Source organism: Porcisia hertigi, chromosome 15 (assembly GCF_017918235.1).
Source record: "Porcisia hertigi strain C119 chromosome 15, whole genome shotgun sequence".
NCBI lineage: Eukaryota > Euglenozoa > Kinetoplastea > Trypanosomatida > Trypanosomatidae > Porcisia > Porcisia hertigi.
Window position 1 is genome coordinate 617,986 of NC_090574.1, and position 19,395 is coordinate 637,380.

General features: G+C 52.0%; 7 protein-coding genes across 7 annotated transcripts; all 7 read right to left on the bottom strand.

The window, feature by feature from the left end:
• Positions 1 to 1,307: 1,307 nt before the first annotated feature.
• JKF63_06183 (uncharacterized protein) lies at positions 1,308 to 3,236 on the bottom strand (the record flags this gene model as incomplete). The annotated part of the gene is made up of 1 exon (XM_067902134.1): positions 1,308 to 3,236. The coding sequence occupies one exon, from the start codon at positions 3,234 to 3,236 to the stop codon at positions 1,308 to 1,310; it is 1,929 nt and encodes a 642-aa protein (XP_067758481.1).
• Positions 3,237 to 4,035: 799 nt separating this feature from the next.
• Positions 4,036 to 4,914, bottom strand: JKF63_06184 (uncharacterized protein; the record flags this gene model as incomplete). The annotated part of the gene is made up of 1 exon (XM_067902135.1): positions 4,036 to 4,914. The coding sequence occupies one exon, from the start codon at positions 4,912 to 4,914 to the stop codon at positions 4,036 to 4,038; it is 879 nt and encodes a 292-aa protein (XP_067758482.1).
• Positions 4,915 to 5,669: 755 nt separating this feature from the next.
• JKF63_06185 (uncharacterized protein) lies at positions 5,670 to 6,266 on the bottom strand (the record flags this gene model as incomplete). Its single annotated transcript, XM_067902136.1, has 1 exon — positions 5,670 to 6,266. One exon carries the CDS (start codon positions 6,264 to 6,266, stop codon positions 5,670 to 5,672), a length of 597 nt encoding a protein of 198 aa, XP_067758483.1.
• A 1,948-nt stretch (positions 6,267 to 8,214) lies between these two features.
• On the bottom strand, positions 8,215 to 9,300 carry JKF63_06187 (uncharacterized protein; the record flags this gene model as incomplete). Its single annotated transcript, XM_067902137.1, has 1 exon — positions 8,215 to 9,300. The coding sequence occupies one exon, from the start codon at positions 9,298 to 9,300 to the stop codon at positions 8,215 to 8,217; it is 1,086 nt and encodes a 361-aa protein (XP_067758484.1).
• Positions 9,301 to 9,994: 694 nt separating this feature from the next.
• JKF63_06188 (uncharacterized protein) lies at positions 9,995 to 12,575 on the bottom strand (the record flags this gene model as incomplete). Its single annotated transcript, XM_067902138.1, has 2 exons — positions 9,995 to 11,238; positions 12,305 to 12,575. 2 exons carry the CDS (start codon positions 12,573 to 12,575, stop codon positions 9,995 to 9,997), a joined length of 1,515 nt encoding a protein of 504 aa, XP_067758485.1.
• A 585-nt stretch (positions 12,576 to 13,160) lies between these two features.
• On the bottom strand, positions 13,161 to 14,318 carry JKF63_06189 (uncharacterized protein; the record flags this gene model as incomplete). The annotated part of the gene is made up of 1 exon (XM_067902139.1): positions 13,161 to 14,318. The coding sequence occupies one exon, from the start codon at positions 14,316 to 14,318 to the stop codon at positions 13,161 to 13,163; it is 1,158 nt and encodes a 385-aa protein (XP_067758486.1).
• A 963-nt stretch (positions 14,319 to 15,281) lies between these two features.
• On the bottom strand, positions 15,282 to 19,052 carry JKF63_06190 (uncharacterized protein; the record flags this gene model as incomplete). Its single annotated transcript, XM_067902140.1, has 1 exon — positions 15,282 to 19,052. One exon carries the CDS (start codon positions 19,050 to 19,052, stop codon positions 15,282 to 15,284), a length of 3,771 nt encoding a protein of 1,256 aa, XP_067758487.1.
• Between the last annotated feature and the right edge of the window lie 343 nt (positions 19,053 to 19,395).

The following is a 19,395-nucleotide window of genomic DNA, read 5'->3' on the forward strand; positions in this document are numbered from 1 at the left end:
GACTAAAACACGAGGAGGAGAAAAGAGACGACGCTCAGTATTGGGTTGTGTCCCCTTTATTATTTGCCGATGTGTGGTTAGCTGCTGAATAAAAGATACTGGGGGCGCCAAAAGAAAGAAACAAACGAAAAAAGATTAATGGGGGGAATATGTATGCCCTTGTGCGCCGAAAGTGTGTAACCACGTGCCCGAGAATAGCACTGCAGTGGGACGTGATTTGTATGTGCGCTAAAACAAGTAAAATTCTGGGGTGTATGAGCCTCAATCTCCTGTGAGCGCTGATGAATGCTGGCGCGCGTTAAAAGAAGAAACATTGGATGCAGTGAGTCGGAGATGAGCACGACGGCAAGGAACGATACCGAGTCGGAGAATACGTGGCAAATATACATAACAGCGACAAATACAGGGTGGGGGAGATTCAATAACAGAGGAAGAGGGGGGAGCAACGCCTCCTCACGAAAAAGATCGAGTGGTGTTCAACCTGAAGGGCCTCTCTTATCATACCACACACCCGCTTCTCTCACGTTTACTGGGACTTTTTTCATTTTTCCCCCGCCTCCTCTCCTCCGCCCCCCACCCCCTCCGTCACACTCAGTCGTGGGAAAATGGCACTGAATGAAGCCGTGTCGGCCGGGCCGCATCACTACTGTGTCACTGAGCTCGGCTACTTGACTAGTAGGGCCTAACAAGGAACTGTACAAGGACACCCATGGCACAATCGTGCAAGAGGGAGCAATAGGAAAATGTGGAGACGACGCTGCACAACGGCAGGAGCAACGACGACGCTTTCCAGAGCACCTAATACTCCTATGCCCTGAAAGTGGCACAGCACGCCTGTTCGGGTTTCCCATATGCGCGACGCCTGCGCATCTTTGTATGTACTATTTCACATGCCTTTTTTTTGAAGGGGGGAAACTGCATTGTTCTTCTGTCTCGAGGACGACGTGCCTCTCTTTTCTATGAAAACTGTGTGCTTGGACGTTGCTCGCCCTCGTGGGCAGGTGAGTGTGCGCGAGTGCACTCAAAGGCACCACCCCCACCCCTGCTTCCCCCTGTCCTGGGGTTGACCACCCCCCCCACCCTCCTCCTCCTCAAACCACCTCGTAACAACTGTAATTCTCCCAACCGCTAGAAATACGCGAGGTCGTGGCAATGAGTAACAGAAATAAAAGACGGGAATGGCCCCCACACTGAGAAAGGGGGGTAGGGAGCGGGCTCTAGTGTTTGATCTATGTGCCCTTAAAGGCCTTGGAAGAAGTGGGCCAGGCAGCTTCCCAGTCCTAGGAACCAGACCATGAACCTGGAATCTACAGAGAACTGGCCAACTGAGCGCGGATATTGTCAGCAAAGCTCATCTTACGTCGTGCTGGCGTGAAGGGCAAGGACTCAGCTGTTGACACTGGCCGTTGTGCCTTCCTATATGTGGATGCATGCGCCGCAATCACCTTCTGAGCCCGTGCTGTCGCCGGAAGCATTGACTCAGGTGTGAGCAAATGACTGCGAGCTGCTCTATTTCTGGCTGGTGTGCACACCTGCGACGGCGCCTTCGGCGCCGTCGTTGGGGTAACCTTGTGGCTGCTGACATTGTTGACGAAGTCGGGCCCAGCCCGGTCGTCATCCTCCTCCTCCGCAAAAAGCGAATCCTCGTGTTTCTCCGTGGCGGCAGCCGCCTGAAATACAACGGTATCCTTGCTCAATACCCTCTTGCTGGCCGCTGCGACATCATTGACAGCAGCGTCCACCCCTACTCGGGATCGGCTGGAAGCGTTTACACTCTTTGCCTTGGTGCTGAAAATCTTGATGGCGCGCCTCTTAGTCAGCTGACGCTTCAGCGCGGACGGCGCCTTCTTTTCGGAAGATGCCGCTGGCGTCACCTTTGCCACAGCCGCCTTGGAGGCGATGAACATCGTATGTGCCAGTTTCGACTTTTTCTTCACCACTAATCTCTTCGTGGAAAGCACTCGCGCTTGAGACGGATTCTTTTTATGAGTTTGCTTGACTGCTGTCTTCAAGTCTCGCACCGACCTGGCGACGCTAAGGCCTGAAGAGAACTTTATGTTCTTCAACCTCTCAGTGGGAAACTGACTGTGGCTTGATGCCTCTCTGGGCATCATTTGAGCCACGTTGTATATTGACAACTGTTTATTTTTGTCCTTTGCGCGCAGGATAGAAGCCCGGGTAATGACATCGTCGTAAACGGAGCGGCCGACGCGTGTTTCAGCGAGTACAGTGGCGACGCCTACGTCATCCAAGCAAGTGTCGATTCCGTACGCTGCAGGGTCAACCTTGCGCGACTCAGGAAGGCGTTTTGCAATAAACGAGCCACAGTCAGAGCTACGCAACGCCTCTAGTCGCTCGAGGCTACGGCGAGCTCTGAAGTAGATGCCGTCGCGCGAGCGATCTGTGTTGATGAAAGAACGGTAGAGCTCATCCTGTATCGCGTTGCTGCCGAGGTCAATCTCGACGCCGCGAAATGACGCAAAAAGCCGTATGATCTCAAAGCGCCTCCGGTTAAAACCCGCACATCGGCTAGCGCAGAACATTTCAAAAAAAGGCGCCTCACTATCCGAGATAGGGGCAAACCAGTTGCGCTGCTCTGGGGAGAGGGTCTTGTAGCGCTTCATGACGTACTCTTCCCCGGAAACAGTAATGTTTGAGACGGAAAGCGCTTTCGTGATTGCCGCAAAAGCGCTCCTTCGAGTTGGTGCGACAGAGCGCTGCATCTCTGTGAAGGAATTGAAAAGCAACATGTCTGGACTGACAAAACGCTTATAGGAGGCTGTCACACTCACGTAGGGTCGGTCTTTACTCGTGCAGAACGCCTTTATCTTTAGCTTTGCCTGGAGTCGCCGGATGTCTTGCTTTCTCATTGCGTGCATCGTCGACTTTGCCATGAGCGCGGTAAAACTCTCGTCACCGGCCTTCAGTAGGACTTTATCGCTGCTGAAGAGCCTCATAAGCAAGTTGAATGTGTTGTTTTTCTTCTCTGGGTCGCTACTCACGAAGGTATCGCGCTGCAGCGCCCACTCGTTGTACATTGCACGCCGACACACCGGCAGTTTTCTCCACAGCCTCGCCATGATTCGCATGTTAGCACGGCCCTTCTCAAACGATCTCGCTTTCAATACCTTCCTCTCTTCTTGAACGTGTTTGGTGAAGAGATTAAAGCCCGTCATTTTAGTCCGAACAGCGATATGCGGCTGCGTCACCGGAGAAACACGGAAGTGGCGCATCATGGCGACGACAAGGGCACACCTGGCGCCCTACGCCTGAACAGAAAAAAAAAACAGTGCACCGCTTTTCTTGTTTGGATCTACTCGAGCACCACTCTATGTGATCGCTGTGGTGATAATGAATACGCGCCTGCGGAAAGGAGCAGCAGTGCGATGAAGAGTGCACGTGCGCGCGCGCAAACACACACAGTTTCCTTCCACACTGCCCGAGGGGTATGGGAGATGTCAGCTGACGAACGGACTGGGTGAGTTGCGGCCGATCTGAGCTAAGGCACGCAAAATGAGAGTGGTGAGGAGAACAGAGAGTCGCGGAATCCACATTTAAAAAACGCCAATGTGAGTGGGCAAGAGGAAAGCGTGAAACGAGGATTCAGAGCCACAAATCACAGCAACGATCTCGAGAAACAGGTGTTCATTCAAAGAGAGAAGCAAAGGAGTGTAACGAGACGTGCGCGGTTGCACACACCACACCTACTAACCCACCCACATACCGACACCTCCATTTATAGGTATGTCTCTTGTTTTCTTTTTTCTTCTCCCATACTGCACCAACTATAGCGGTGGCATGGAGAAGGAAGAGCGTGTCACACTGATGGGGTGCATTCACAAAAGTTCGAGCACACACTCCACCTCTAGGCGCTCAAAGCAGCCCACCCGCCGTCCCCTTCATTCATGTCTCCCTCCTTTAATTTGAAATTGTTCGCTTCGACACGTGTCGCTGACACAAATAGAACGAAAACAATTTTTTGTCGGTGTGCAGTTCCTCTTTGCGAAGTCTGCAGGTGTGCGTTCTGTGAAGAGGCTACAGTGAGACCAAACCCAAACACCGCAGCAATGAGAAATGCGTCCGGTACCACAAACGGCCACCGAGCGTAGACCTCTCTAGAATGAGGTCGCGGCATTGGAAAGAGCGGCGAAGGCTGTCGCTGGTCGCGAAGCTCGGGAGCCACTTAAAACTGATGCTGTGATCTGTAGTTCCCCTCTGCCGCACCTGGCACCACTCGAACACCTTCCAGTGAAGGAAGCGGTTGTTGATTACGAGCGCCGTGACCTCCACGTTCTCGCCGATGCTGTGGCGCCAACTAGAGCCTTTGAAAACGTGCGAGCACAGTGTCTTCAAGAAAACCGACGAGACCATATCTGAGGTATAGCGATGCAACCCGTCGCGTATCCATGCGCTCTGGGGAGCTGAGGAGAAAGAGGACGAAGAGCTTCGTGGGAGCGACTGCTGCTCACTACTGAGAGCCTCTGTCACCGGTGCCGGCTCGTAAAAATTGGCAGGTGTGTGCAGCACTCGAGCGATACGGCCCATCTCCGTGTCTACGGTACAGATAGAGTTCCAGTATTCCAACGCAGGAGCGCGCGTGGCCTGCCGCAGCTCCCAGTCATAAAAAAAAAGACCCAAGTAGATCGAGAACCAGAAGCGAGACAACACTGTGCGACCAGTTCGGTTGCGAAGAACATAGCTCCCCGTAAACCCTAGAAGAAAGCCGGTGTCTGCATATCGGTGGTTCATATCATCCAAGCAGTCGCACGTCAACCTCCAATCAACATTGCTCACATGAAGTGAGGGAACGCGACGCGCTCGGTCGACGATGTAAAGAAGCCGGAAAAAGTCGCGTTCTCTGTCGTGCTCCAGTCGCGAGGCAGTCTCGCTCAACGAGTTTGGCGATATGCGCATTGCGGAAGGAAAAATATAAGACACACAAGAGGAAAACGGCAACAACAGCAGCAGAAAAAAAAATGCCTTGAGATGCGCGCCACCACTGCTTTAGGGCTGGTTGCTGCCGAATGCCTCCGCCCTTTGCCTCACTGGCCTACGTGAAAAGCAAACGCAGAGAAGACCACTTGCCAGCAAATTAATGACTAGCAGCCTCATAGAACACCGACGACGATGATAAATGAGGGTGGGAAAAAGAAAAGGAGGTGCACAGCGCAACAAAACGCACGCGCGTGAGATGTCAGCACTCAGGATAGTAAGGAGGAGACAGTAAATGAGAGTAGGGACTGGAAAGAAATGATGGAGGCATCGCGTTGGCAACGTGCTCACACAGAAACCGTATAGCAACGCGTACTCCGCCACGACTGCTCTAGAAAATCATGAAATCAGGGCAGAGCAACACACTCCAAAAGGCTGATGAAAGGGGAGGGCGCACAGGAGAGATGATGGCGACTTGACTTTACACGGTTTTAGGGTATCTGTCGATATTTCTTTCACTTTGATTCAACCCTCAATGGTGCGACGTGGTGAGCAGCCTTGTGCCCCTCGCTCCCGCCCCCCTCCCCGAGGGCTTGCGTCACCTCTCTGGAAGAGGTAAGACAGCGGCAGCGCACCACAGGAAGAATCCCAAACCCCCTGGACAGGAAAGGGAGGGAGGGGGGGGGAAGCACCTATGCGTGGACAAAAAAAAAACAGGAGAAACCACTTGCACGCTGTCAGTGCCCCACCAGCTCGACGACGCCCTGCTGAATGAGGGGCTCAGCCTCCTCAAAACTGAGAAAGAGCTGATCACCGACGTTGATGATGATTGTCTTGCCGCTGACAGAAGAGCGGAACTCGTAGTGGCAACAACCACGGACCTCGAGCTGACGCACTGACGGGGGTCGCCATAAATATGCGCGCAGGTCTATTGGTGTGTCGAAGGAGGTCATGTACTCCACCATGGTACCTTGGTAGTCAGACAAGTACTTGGCTTCCGCAGCGGAGAGGGAATCCTCTAGCAAGTTGTCTCGCACGCCCCACCAAGCATTCGTAATTTGCTGCTGTCTCCAGAGAAGATACATAAGGACGCAACGCTTGTCACGCAAACACTTGGAGCGGTAGTAATTCATGGAGCTCACGTAGTACGGTTGGGACAAATCGGCGTACGGGTTTGTCGCGATAGATTGAACACATGCGTAAGATTCGTTTATTTTTTCGACGACCGACTTTACCTTTTCTTCGTTGAGAGGGCCCATTGACCCGCCGCTTGAGATGAGAGCGCGCAGTTCGCTAAGGAGCTCTGCTGACGCATCCTGGCTTTTGAAGCTCATCTGATACTTGTCAATGTCACGCCGGCGACCCTTGCCTTGGTGAAGCAACGTACCAGCAAACCTGCTTCACACACACACACAGGACAACAGAGAAAGGAAGGAAGACATAAGAAGTGAGAGAGGGTTGAATAGAGACAAGAGCGGGGAGAGAAAGTAGCTTCCCAGTATGGCCCTTGAGGAATAGGATCCGAATCAGGAAGATAAGATGCACGGTGAAGGCCAAAAACGCCAAGCCAAACCGACGCCAATGGCCGTGGCACGAAACGCAGGACCTCCCTCCTCATTCAAAACAGAGGAAAGAAGTTCAGCGGAGGAGACTTGCTGGGGGAAAAACGGCGCCGGAAGCTACGGATACCCTCAGATACCAACTTCTCCATCGACCTCAAGGACGCCCTTGCCAGCAGATGTGCGAGGCCCCGGGTATATACACGATACCATTACACGCCTGTTGTAGGGTGTCTGTAACTTTCCGTCACATAGAAGTGGATGTCTGGGTGCGGGTATATCACCTAAAGGTGAATCTGACACCACACCCATGAACACCCGCCTTTGGCTGCCCTATTGCACGTTCTGATAGAGGACGTCGTCGTAAAAAAGAAATGGCAGCACATTCGATTGAAAAAAAATGATCTTTCATCAAAGTCAAAATCGAAAAGGGGAAAAAATGCTCGATCTTCTTCCTCCGAGAAAAAAAAGTGCGTACTCATAAATATATGTACACACGGGTGTCGGTTCTGCTTATCTGTAGCGGCGAGAGAACTCAGCAATTGCCGTCCTAAGACACTCGAACAGAAGACTTCTCTCATGAATATTGAATAACACATAAACGAAATAAAAAGTAAACGTGGAGCGGGGTGGAGGGGAGTGGGTGAAGAAACATCTCAAAAAAGCCTCAACACAGACGTAAGGGTGTGCTGGCCGCGAAAGGAAACCCCTCCAAATTTTTCAGTTTTGCTCTGACGTGTAAATGCTGCTTTTCTTTGTCTTGGGCTTTATTACGAGCAGCATTACAAAATGTCAAAAAAAAAGCGCATTGCCACCTACGCAACGATGAAGCCCAACAACAACAACCCCCCCACGCAGCCCTCCACATTCTCTCCATCAACTCCTGGAGAGTTTTACGCTTGGCAATGTGAGTCTTACCGCACAGATTTCGGTTTGCTCTGGTAGCTCGGTGTAGCGTTATGGTTGCCCTTGCCAGAGCGCTCGTGATGCTTATCCTCGTACTCCATCGCGAGTTTCTCTGCCCTGTCGCGTGGGGGGACGGTATCGCCATTTTCAGCGTAGTTCTTCGGGGGCATCTTCGATTTTTTTGGGGGGATGTTTGAGAATTCTTTAATCGATGAGAAGTGTGAGTGGAAAAGACAAAAGGCTATGGGTGATGTAAGGATGTGTAGCAAGGGTAGTTGATACGCACACTCTTCTTGTGCGGGAGTGTGTAAGAGCGATGTCAGACAAAACACAGAAAATGGAAACAGTGGAGATAACCAAAACAGTGGTCCACGATGAGAGTACACAGAGTCGGTAATCACGTTCGCGCTTCAAGGAAAGGGGGTGGGATGTGAGGAGCCCAAGTAGAAACGAAGTGGGAAAAATACGATGCGAGCGACATTTGTGCATGCCAAACCCGGTGGCAATAGGCAACGAAATAGCCTTGCAAGAAAGCTGTTTCCGGTTTCGCTCACCGTCATGCGAGCAATGATACTGTGTCACCGGAACACGTTCGACACGATGCCTCTCCCCCTTTTTCTTATTTTCTTAAATACAATGACAAATACTCTAGCGCAAGTCGTAAAGGCCGGTCGAGTAGTGTTAATAGCTTTCCCTGCCGAAATGTGGGAGGAGCGTAGTAAAATGTAGGCCCAATGCACACACACACACACACACGAAGCGAAAACAAAGCGGAAACCAAACAAGAGAACATTACGGCGAAACCGAGACAAGAACACTATAGTAACAGCAAGTTTTGGCTCACAAACGTGCTCAGTGACTCTACAAGCAGTCTGCAGAGCACAAAGACGACAATCGACAGAAAAATGGAGCATGGCAGAGCTGGCAGCGCGCGCATCGAGTTGCGGAAAAGCAGCAAGTAAAGCAGTGTACCCACCATGCCTGACAGAATGGTTACCAGAGAGAAGCTCCACGACAAAAAGCTTGAAAGCGAGGCGCGAGCGACGAGAAGGCTATAAAAAATAAAGTCTCCAAGACCCAGCTTGAATGGGGCAGCGTGCTGCGCTGTTGTCACCCAGGATACAGCTATCATCTGAGGAGTGGAGTGTCCTGCCGTTGCTGCAGGCGAACGCGCCGAGTCTTCTTCTGCGGGTGTCAAAATCGGTGCAACGCTGTGCGCGCTATCGTAGATGAAGCCCGGAATTGGTTCATTCCGCTCCTGCGCCACCTTGATTAAGCGATGCAGTGGCCCCTGACGCCAGAGAACTGCAATAATATCATACGCAGCGATGAAAATCAGCAACGCCCACGTCGTCCATGCTGGCAGCGCCGTCAGAGACCACGCGATCAAGGTGGAGGCGATGACCAAGTACACCTGAGATACAATAGGGTGAGAGTAGTAAAAAAGGGTGATGAGACCGACTACCCCAAAGTTCCAGACAAAAATACCCATCGAGAGGATGTTGTAGGGGATTTGAAAGTACGTGCAGAACAAGTCTAGCCAAATCCACACTAGCAGAAAAAACATCGACACCGCAGAAAAAGCCAACCAGCCATACAAGAGAAACTGAAGATGAAAGTGATACAGTGCCACAATTGCAAACGTCACAGCCACAACGCTCCCAACGACAAACAGGGCCCCGAACACCGCGTACACAAATTTCTCACCGACACTCGCAGCGCTATTCTCGTCTACCACCAGTGAAAGAGGAGGCGCCTGGTTATTCACGTAAATTGGCGAAAGGCACGACACGCTCCACACCACAGCCAGTACGGTGACGGTCACCGGCACGATGAGCGACACCAATCGGGTACCCACATCATGTGAAAGACGGGCTTCGTCTAAGAGTGGCCTGCCCGACATTCCACGAGCCAAAGATACGTAAAATCAAAAATGTCAGACACTGGCGATGTTAGACGGCAAGCAGCGATCTGAATTTCAAAGCGGTAGAGTGTTGGTTTCACATTGAGGACTGTGGATTAACAACAGCTATAGGGGAAGAAAAATATGAAAAGGGACACGATTAGTGTGTATGTGTGTGAGGAGGGGGAGGGGATGGAGTAGAGTGGAGTGGAGTGGAGTGGAAGAGAGTAAGTCGGAATGAGGAGGAGGCTAAAAGGTATAGGCAATCGGAGAGCTGAAAAAAAAAAAACAGGGACTAAACCAAGTCGCTATGGAAACCGTGAAAAACGCGCTGCGGGCGAGCGGATTACGCACCATACAGCTTTGCTGGTCTCTACCTGAGAGCCAGAGGTTTCCATGCGGTGGCTTCCCCACGCACCACAGCGGCGGACAGGCGCCCCGGGAGGCGTTACCAGAAAACGAAAGTGATGTCAGCCTCCACAGAACGATTTCGTGCCTAACGGGAGCACTCTGTGAATCACGAAATGACGTCGCGATCACGAAGTATCGCGTATGTCCTGCAGTTGGCGGCGCCCGTCCATCGTGGAACTGACATCTGCACTGCCCTTCCTCATGAAGCCCTTTAACCGCATCTCCCTTGCTTTCAGAGTCTGTAGGAGCAATTATTAGCGTACTGTGAACAAACCTTCTACGGCTAAGATTGAAAAGAAGCCGGCTTGGCTGTGATGATGCGAGATTCGTCGGGCAACGGCGAGGCCGCCGCATTACTTTCCATATACTTGCGCCGCTTGTTAGAGATGTGGCGCTGCTGTGCTGGATCAAAACCCTCTTCGGGCGAGTCGGGCAGTGCCCATGTCGGTGTAGGCAACAGGTAGTCTTCAGGAACCATGCTTGCAGCACGCACAGGGTCCTGGATAATAGCGTCGAACTTGTCGTAGTCAATCCAGGTGTGCACCCGACCATCGAAGACAAAGCGCTGTTGAACCAGCAAGACGCAGCCGGAGTGTTCATGAACGCTTGCCACGGTGTACTGCGTTCCACCACCAATCACACTGCAAAGCTGCTGAGCAAACGACTTCATTTTGGCCCACGAGGGGACATTCTTGATGCTAAGAATAGTGTTGTGGTTGCCCGAAAAAGCCGGTGTGAGGCGCTTGATTTCGATGAAGTGCGGCTGACCTCGATCAAACAATTCTTTGTACTCCACGAGATTCTCTGGCTCCATGTTGAAACCATCGATCATTGTGAGCCGAAAGACCGTGCGGTGCTTCTTTTCTCGCATGTTGTTCACGCTCTCGTTGAAGCGCTCCCAGTAGTCTGGCAGCACCGGGCGGTCAAGAATCTTCATTGTTTTCTGGTTTGGAGCATCTACGCTCAGGTAGAGCTGCGTCACCGGTGCCAATGAGCGAATGGCATCCGGAAACTGACCGTTGTTCACAAGAAAAGAGGACATCGATTTGGCGTGCAGCAAGCGAAGAAACTCATTCACATAGGGGTATATGATCGGCTCACCGACAAGGGACAGCGCGCAGTGACGGGGACAAAGTGCTTCCTGAAGAGCCTCATCCGTTACCCCTGGCATTCCACGTACACCATTGATCAGGGCTTGGTGGCTCGATATCATGCCCTCCACAACATCCTTCGGTTCGTCGACCATCCACTTCCACTCTGCTGCCGTTGGGTTCGAGTTCAGGCGCCAGCAAAAGACGCAGTTGTTCGCACATGCCATGCTTGGGGTCGCCTCCATGCACCGATGTGACTTGATGCCATACATAGTCCATTTATAGCATCCACCACGTCCCCGCATCATCGACTTTTGCCAGCGGCACAGCTTTACCGCGCTGTGTGTGCCGACGAGGGAGTACATTGTGCCCAAGGCTTCCCGGCGCTTCTCAGAGAGCATTGGGCGGCAGCCAGTGCCAGTCGCCTTTTGCATTCTTGATACCGAGCACTTCGAGTAATACCGCCCCTCAGGAAAAACACGGCGGCTGTAACCGCAAAAATAAGGACCCTACGGGTAATCCAGAAGGGCTGGCAGAGAGTGTACTTGGAAAGTGTGTGCAAAAGTGCGTCAGTGGTTGCGAATGAAGAATGCACAATATGAACGGAAGAAAAGAAAACAGCATGGCGCCGGAAGATAAGAGTTATACTCCTAGTCGAAAATGCAACGGGGGGAGGGGGGAACGCGTTGACCAGGAATGCGTGTTGCTGCAAGTCTGTCTCCGTTTGCCACCACAAGATCTAGCACTCGAAAAACAAACGAGATATTGCATTTTTTTTCCATCCCATCCTTTTTTTCCAGTGATAAACAGGCGTGGTGTGCGCACAACGGCTGCAACGCTGTTGACCGCTTATGTTCCGGCGCAGCCATCGTGGTCTAGACGGATAGTGTTCTGTTCACTAGTACCTCTAATGTACACGTGCCCCGCTACGACGGAGAGGAAGAGTAGTCAGTGGGCGAAGAAGAAATAACCAAGAAAGTAGTGCTTTCAAGCGTATGTACCCGAGGACCAAAAAAAAAAACGTAAACATCTAGGCAATCTGTAGCCCTTTCGCAGCAGCACGGCAGTGGGGGGGGTGACAGTCGTTTTTTTTTTCCGCCGGCCTCAGGGAGAATGAAGCAAGTATACAGCGCGAACCGAATTTTTCCGCAAAAGTGCACTGTTCTGTGGTCGTTTCGGTGGTGCTTTCACCATTGGAGCGCTGAGCTGGGTGGAGGCCACCCATCTCGACCGATGGACCCGGAGGCTCTCAGGGGTGCATTTGGGATGCTCTAGTAGATGCGCACAATGCGTCGTCACCCGCTCCTGAGATGACAAACTTTGCATATGCAAAGAATTATGTCGCATTGATGCGGGTGCACTACGTGTAGAGTTCTCCGCAGCCCCTTGGGACTTCGCAACCGCAGGATGAGGGACGCTCCAGCTCAGTGCAAGCTGGACCTCTGTCAGACCTGTAGTAGCATCAACAGCTTGCGCACCATAGGTGACTCTGGCCGACCCACCGCAAGAAGATTTCGCACCTTGACCAGCCTGAATGTAGTTGCTACGCGTAGCATCCAACGCTAGTGGTGTCGTCCCGTGCCAGAAGGGAAGAAAGTCCGAACCTCCTGCGAGTGCACGCGCCTTCACCCGCTTTGCTTGCTCGACCGACCTCAGCGTCTTCTTACTCTCGAAGGGGGGCGGGTTTCCGCGGAAGTCCAGTTTGGTTCGCTCATTCAGCCACTGCAGCTTTGCCAGCGTTCTTTCCTGTATCTCCCTCTCCTCTGGGCTCATTGCATCAAACAGTGATGAGGCACGTGAATCTAAAAATATGGGGGTGGGGGCACGGGCAAAAAAAAAAAAGTGGGGGAGATTCTGGTGTACAACCAGCCGTTTGTGCCCTTCAGTGTCTCTAAGGGAAAAAAGCAGGCACGCAAACAGTCGTGCAAAGTTGTGTTTTTAACGATGGGGCAAAATATGGCAGTAAACAAAAAAATTATGAGGCCGGATAATAGGTCGGGGGAACTCGGGAATAAGAAACACTGGTGCTTTTGACAGAAGTGAAGCAGCTGACGGTCTCCCTTTGACTTTCCGCACTCCTGGGCTTCAAGCGGGCAGGAAAGGCGAGCGGATTGGGTTGAACTCGCGGAGAGCAGCATCGCTGAATGGATAAGTGAATGCAGAGGCTCGTTAAAGCACTGCAACCCAATTTTCTGGAACGTCCATCTGGGCAAATCCTTTCTCTTTCGCTTTGGTAGAATAGAGCTCCAGTCAAGAAAAAAAAACCTTCGATGCGATACCGGTAAAACACGCTATGTCGTGCACTGGGTGAAAAAGCACAAGCCAGGCAGCACACTAACTGCACACTCGCGTCCGTTATCATGTAGGCACGCTGTCTAAAACCCCGGCGCACGGCGTGCAAACGTGCTGGGGATCTCTACACCGAGACTCCGGAATAGCCCTGAGGGCTGCGATGCAGGAGTTGCACGTGATACGGCCGCAGTTGGTGCAGAACCGCTTACTGCGTAGAATTCCAAACGGCCGCTCACACAACATGCACGCCGAAACGCCGGCCCCATCCACCCACGGTGTCTCACGCAGCCAAAAATCAGCCACGTTTTGGTCCGCGACAGTAGAGAGGTTTACAGGTGCCAAGAACGGATGGCGCTTGATATCGTTCATGCCGATGCGTGTCTTTGGGTCTTTCACCAATAGCTTGCGAATCAGGTCTTTCGCGTCTGGGTCTATGCCATCAGGGAATTCTGGCTCTTTTTCAAGGATGGTCTTGATGAGCAAGTACTGCGTAGCTGCGTCGAAAGGACGCCGACCAACGAGCATCAAATACAGCACGCAGCCGCAGCCCCAGTAATCAGATGCACAACATGTATAGCTGCTTTCCAGTAACTCAGGAGACATGTAATACGTGGTTCCGCAGAAGGTTTGAGCTCGACCGTTGCCAGCCTCTTCCTCTGTCGCCTTGTCATTTGCAGAGTCGCACACGACAGCCGTGCCAAAATCAATAAGGCGGATATGTTTGTCAGCACTGAGCATTATGTTTTCTGGCTTGATGTCGCGGTGTATCACTGTCAGTGGCCTCAAACCTGCGCCGTTTGGATCAGATTTATTATTTTTCTCGCCGTAATGGAGGTAGAAAACAGCGGAGAACAGCTCGGCAATAGCGTGGCGTGCCGCCTCGAGAGGGATGTGGCCCCATCTTTCAATACGCTTTAACAGTTCTCCCCCTTCACACAACTCCGTCACGTACAGCAAGTCCTCCGTGGTCTGCATTGAGGCGTGAAACTTGACAATGTTGGGGTGTTCACACATGAGCAGCATTCTCGTCTCTCGCCGGGCTACCTCGGCCATGCGGGTGCGCTCCTCATCGGTTGGAGCGTCAAGAATAGATCGCTTCGAAATAAACTTCACTGCATACCGGACGTTTGTCGGCTTATACAAGCCGACAATCACCTTGCTAAACGCCCCGGTGCCAAGCGGCGGGCCGAACTCGAAGTCCGCCGCTGCCATCTTGACCGGCATCTTTCCCCTCCGTACACTCTTCTGATGCACTTTTTGTTCGCTGCTACTAAAGTCGTTTGTGTGCACCAGGGGTGAAGCAAGGAAGACCTCCAAAGAAAAAGTGCGGAGTGGCACAGCTTAGATGCGGGAATGCAAAGTCACAATTCTGTGCTTTTTCCCCGCTGTCTTCACACCTTTGCTGAGCGCTGAGAAAAAAAAATTGCCTGCCAACGTGTGTGCCTCAATGGACAAAATGAGGAGTTTCCGGGGAAGCAGGAAAAAGGGTGAATAAGAAAACAGAATAGACGGAAACGGATAAGAAAACATGAGGAGTGAAACGGAGCAAGCATCGCTGCTCGCTTCTTGCGGGGAAAAGAGGTGGAGGTAATCAGGAGACCCATGACGCCAGCCGTAAAAAGAGTTCTCGGAAGAACAAAGGCATAAGCGGAAACAGCACGGCGTCAGTACCAGCGCGAGGTCGTGAAAATTTCCCACACATACCATCTAGCAGATCGAAAAACCAACTTTGACGCGAAGACCCCCCTGGGGGCCAATGCAGCTCTGGTCCTCCACTACTTCCTTTCTTTTAAAGAGCAAGCTACCTTCTGTTCAGTAGCACTGCTTCCAGTCACACAAACTGAGCGGAAAACATAAAACTCAAGAAAACAGTGTGCATATCCTCCTTCTTGTCATCTGTCTCAGCAACCGCACACATCATGCACACTGTCACGCGCGCGCGGAAAAAAATGAGAGGCAAAGCTGGATGATACACAGATCAACTAAAAACAACCGAAGGGATCTATAGCTGCCAAGTTTCGACATCTGTATTTACGTCTTTTTCTATGACGAGGACGATCACATCCACACATTCAGGAGGTGAGACAAACGCGGTGGCACCCAGGCAGTGCTCCCCAGGTATGGAGTCGCGAAGCGTAGAGAGGCATCCCTCTCCTCAGAAGAGGATAATCGGTAACCAAAAAAAAATCACTCTTCAGGCGTTTCGTGCCCTGCTGCGACGGGCGTCCCCTCCTCGCCTTCGCCATCAGTGCAAGAGTCTAGTTGTATTCTGGCCTCCCATTCGTCGATTGCCGCACGGTCTCGGCGCTCTGATCCACCGCGACCCTGCTTCTTTGCCTTTGTCGCAATGAGCTTAAAGTAGTCATAAACCTCGGCGCAGCGCAGCCAGTGCTTGTATTGTTGGTAGCACGACTCAGACGTGAGTCGCTTGATTGCCCGCTCCGTCGTGTAGTTGAGCTCACTAAGACAGAACGCGATGTTGCGAGCAGTGGCGAGTTTTTTCTTGCTGCGTTCTGAGAAAGACTCGAAGCGCTGACACAGGCGGTCGATCAGTGAGTCTGTTGGCTTGTCTCCTTCAACGCGCTCCAATAGAGTGCGCATCGCTAGTTGAAACTTGTCAAACGGCATAAGAGTGCTCAGCTGTGTCGCCAACGGGGGAATCAAATTACCAGTCTTCTCCTTCTCTTTCATTGCCAAGTTCTGCACAAAGGTGACCGCGTTGTTAGCAATGGTCTCATCTGGGTCTGCGACAAGCTTCACGATGGTGTACAGGTGGTCGCGGATGCGCAGCATCTCCCCCAGGACGAGGTGGGAACAGACCTGGATCGTCACGGCGCGCACGCGAACGTCCTCGTCGACCAGTAACTTGAAAAAGCCTGTTGTGGGCATGCTCAAGTACGGTCCAAGCAGATTGGGGTGCGCACACGCGAGGTCACCTAGAGCAATCACAACATTCACCTTTGTGACCCACGACTCGCGCTTGTCGGCGACGATGGTGAAAACAAGGTTAAGATGATTGGAGCAGAAGTCCTCGTTGACGATCATGTACTGGCAAAGAGCAAGGACAGCACACACACGCTCAAACGGCTTGTCTGCGTAGACACAGGCCTTCTTGCGACACGTGGAAACGATCATATCAACAAAGCGAGTCCAAACAGAGCCAGATGAAATGATCGCCTCCTTGCGCTTTTGCGCCAGCTGCTGAATCTCGTGCCTCCGGAGCTCATGCGAGCCCAGCCCGAGTTCCTTGTGCATCGAGTCTGTTTGGTCCTTCGTCACTGCTGAGACTTGGGTAATAACTTTCGTGGGCTCCTCCAAAGCCTTCAGCTGCGTTTTCTCCATGGTCTCCACTGCAACCAGCTGCTTCAGTGCCGTGCGTCCTAATAAGTACAGGCACTGCGCTTTCCTATTTGGCTGCGTCTCTAAATCCTCAGACGACCCGTAGTACTCAAGGATGTAGTTGTACACGGTAACAGGAACCTCGCACAGGTTGTGTATGAGGTTAACCCCGGCCTCTGCAAGAATCATCCACGATGCCATCCCCTCCGTTCGGCGGCAGAGGTGATTGACAACGTGTCGGAGAACCGGATGTCGCAGAATATCCTCTTCAACTGAGATCGGGCGAAATTGAGAATCCAGCGCCTCGTTTTGAAGAGCGGCGAAGACGTACGAGAGAAGCACATTGTCCTTGTGACAGTCAGAACAAAGAAAGTCGACTATGCTGTCCTTGCGCGTGCGCAGGTCCTTCCAGACGTACTTGCTCAGGAGACTGTAAATACGCATGGCGATGCGCCGGTCACTGTCTGTGGCCTCTGCATCGATAGAACCCTCCGCAATACTCCACAATGCTTCTACAAACTGCGCAGAGAGGTGCCGCGCGAATGCGGGGTTGGCTTTCAAAAGTCCAAAAATTCGATCCACTGCGCTCACCTCCCCCTCAGAGGCGCAACGAAGAAGACTGATGAGCTTCTGCGCACTAGCCGTGACTCGGGTCCCTGCAGAGGCTGCGACGCGGTTGAATGCATTGAATATCACCTCTGCAAATGCATCACGGACGGCGAACTGTATCTTCATCTCGCCGTCAAACACCATGACAAGAACCTTCAAAAATGCTCTGTCTGCCCCCTCGACACGGTACTCGGAACAGACGACAATGAGCTTTATTGACTCAATCACGTCCCGCTCGGTTTTGCTGTCCAGCAAACCGCAAGAATAGTACAGTGCCTGCTTGATCAGTTCGACAAAACAGAGTGTGTTTTGATAAAATACAATTCTGCTAATGACTGCCGCCTGCTTCTCGGAGATAACGGAATTCCCCTCGTGCGATAGCGCATCACCCAGCTGCTCCACAACTGTAGGCACCCCCTCCTCAGCCACATCCAGGGGATCGCTTAGCGTCTCCGTCGTTGGCCGAAAGTGCGCCCTGGAGTTCTCGATTTCTTTTTCCATCGTGGAAGATTCACCAAAACACATAGTACCGTCTCTCAGAGACTCCTCCAACTTGGCTTTGAGAAGCGCGCTGTTCAGAACGTTACCGAACCAGTTTTTGCGCAGCACACTCGAAATGACCGTCATGGCAGCGTCACGAACAAGGTAATTGCGGTCCTCAAGCCGAGCGACGAGAGCACCCATCACCGCCAGATGGTATCGCTTTGGCACAGCTCGACTCTCTACGAGGCGCTCCCAGGTGTGTAAGACGTGGTTGCGGACAAACGCATTGACATCCATGACCCGAAAAAGAAGCTCGTTCAGGTACGAGTTCCTAACGGCATCGTCGTTGGCGTTTCGCGCATGCCCAGTGTAGCATTGAAGGATCAGCTCCGCGATACAGGTAACGACCGCTTTTCGGACATCGTAATTCTCACTCTGGAAGACTGGTATAACCAGATCGACCATCCTCACAACAACGGTGATGCTGCGCTTCGCCACCTCTCCAAAGAAGCACGCAACGTTCTTTGCAACCGCAGAATCGTTGGCCGCTTCATACAGCGCAGCTCGAGACATCGCTTCAAAGATTGCGCGCAGCAACTGATCCCCAAATCCACTGTTTGTCTCGCTTTGCTCAATGTCAGAAACCAGTTTTGATAGAAACATGGCAGCACTTTCTGACTTCAGTGAGAGCTCCACTAAAGGCGCAACGAGGTCCTTTGGATTTGCGACGCTGCTTTTCGAAAGAGTGCAATTGCCCGCGCGCGCGAAGAGAACCGCCAACGCACCACCAACTGCTTGAGCATCACCACCAATGTTTTCTTTCAATGTCACCATGTGGAGACACATTTTAAGGAGGAGATTCAGGGTTGAGTCCTCCAAATAACATCCCGGCCACAGCTGCATGACCTCCGTCGAGCAAAAATCGACCAGTGCAGTGAGCACCAGCTCCCTGCCGTCCATGTCAACACCGCTTCCATCATCACCAAAACTCCCATCCATGTCGCGACGAGGGCGTTTCCGATGGGACCGCTGCTGAGAGAGTCCACCAGCACTCTCATCTTCATCGAGGGGCGCTACGGAAAGAAGTATGTTACAGATGAGGAACACATACATCTTTAGAGTAGAGCGCAAGCACACCTCCAATGCTCCGTTTTGTGGGTTACCTGACTTTTGCTTTTTCAGGAACGCCAATGCTACCTGGAGCAGTTTCTTCAAGCGCTCACCGACCTCGTGACATATTTTGTGCCTGGCGACTCGCGTGACAACAGTTGAGTGTGCAAACTTGTCTCGAATTGCTTTCACATAGGAGTAGAGCGGAAAGAAAAGGTCAGGCTTCGTGAAAAGGGCTGTGGGAGACTTTTCGTGATGTAGCGCATCGAAAATCCGGGTAAGATCATCAAGCTGCTGCCCTTCAGCGACGTCGAACTCGCATATAGCGTCAACGTGGTAACAGTGCGCTCCTGTCTTTCCCACATCCTCTAGATCAGTGACATTATTTGGAACGAAAAACTCTGCAAGATCTGACATCGTGTTTGTTCTAGACAGAAAGGTGCCTTCCTAACCCAACAAAAAAAAATCCTGGCCCTCGAAAGTTCTGGCGTTGGAATACTCTATATTCAGACGTGCTCCCGATCAAAATCGTTTTCCTACGGTGAAGATACCTCGGAGAAGGAGTGAGCACTACCTACTCAGATTTCCTTTGTGATCCCTTCTGGGTCCTCTGCACTTCCCGCTACGTCACCCCGAGAAACGATATTACATCAGAAACAGAGAGAGAATAGAAATTCGGAAGAAAAATGAGACTTACTGGGATGCACATCTTTTGTGAAAGACATCATATTCGGCTCACCAGATACCGCGCCCTGAAACC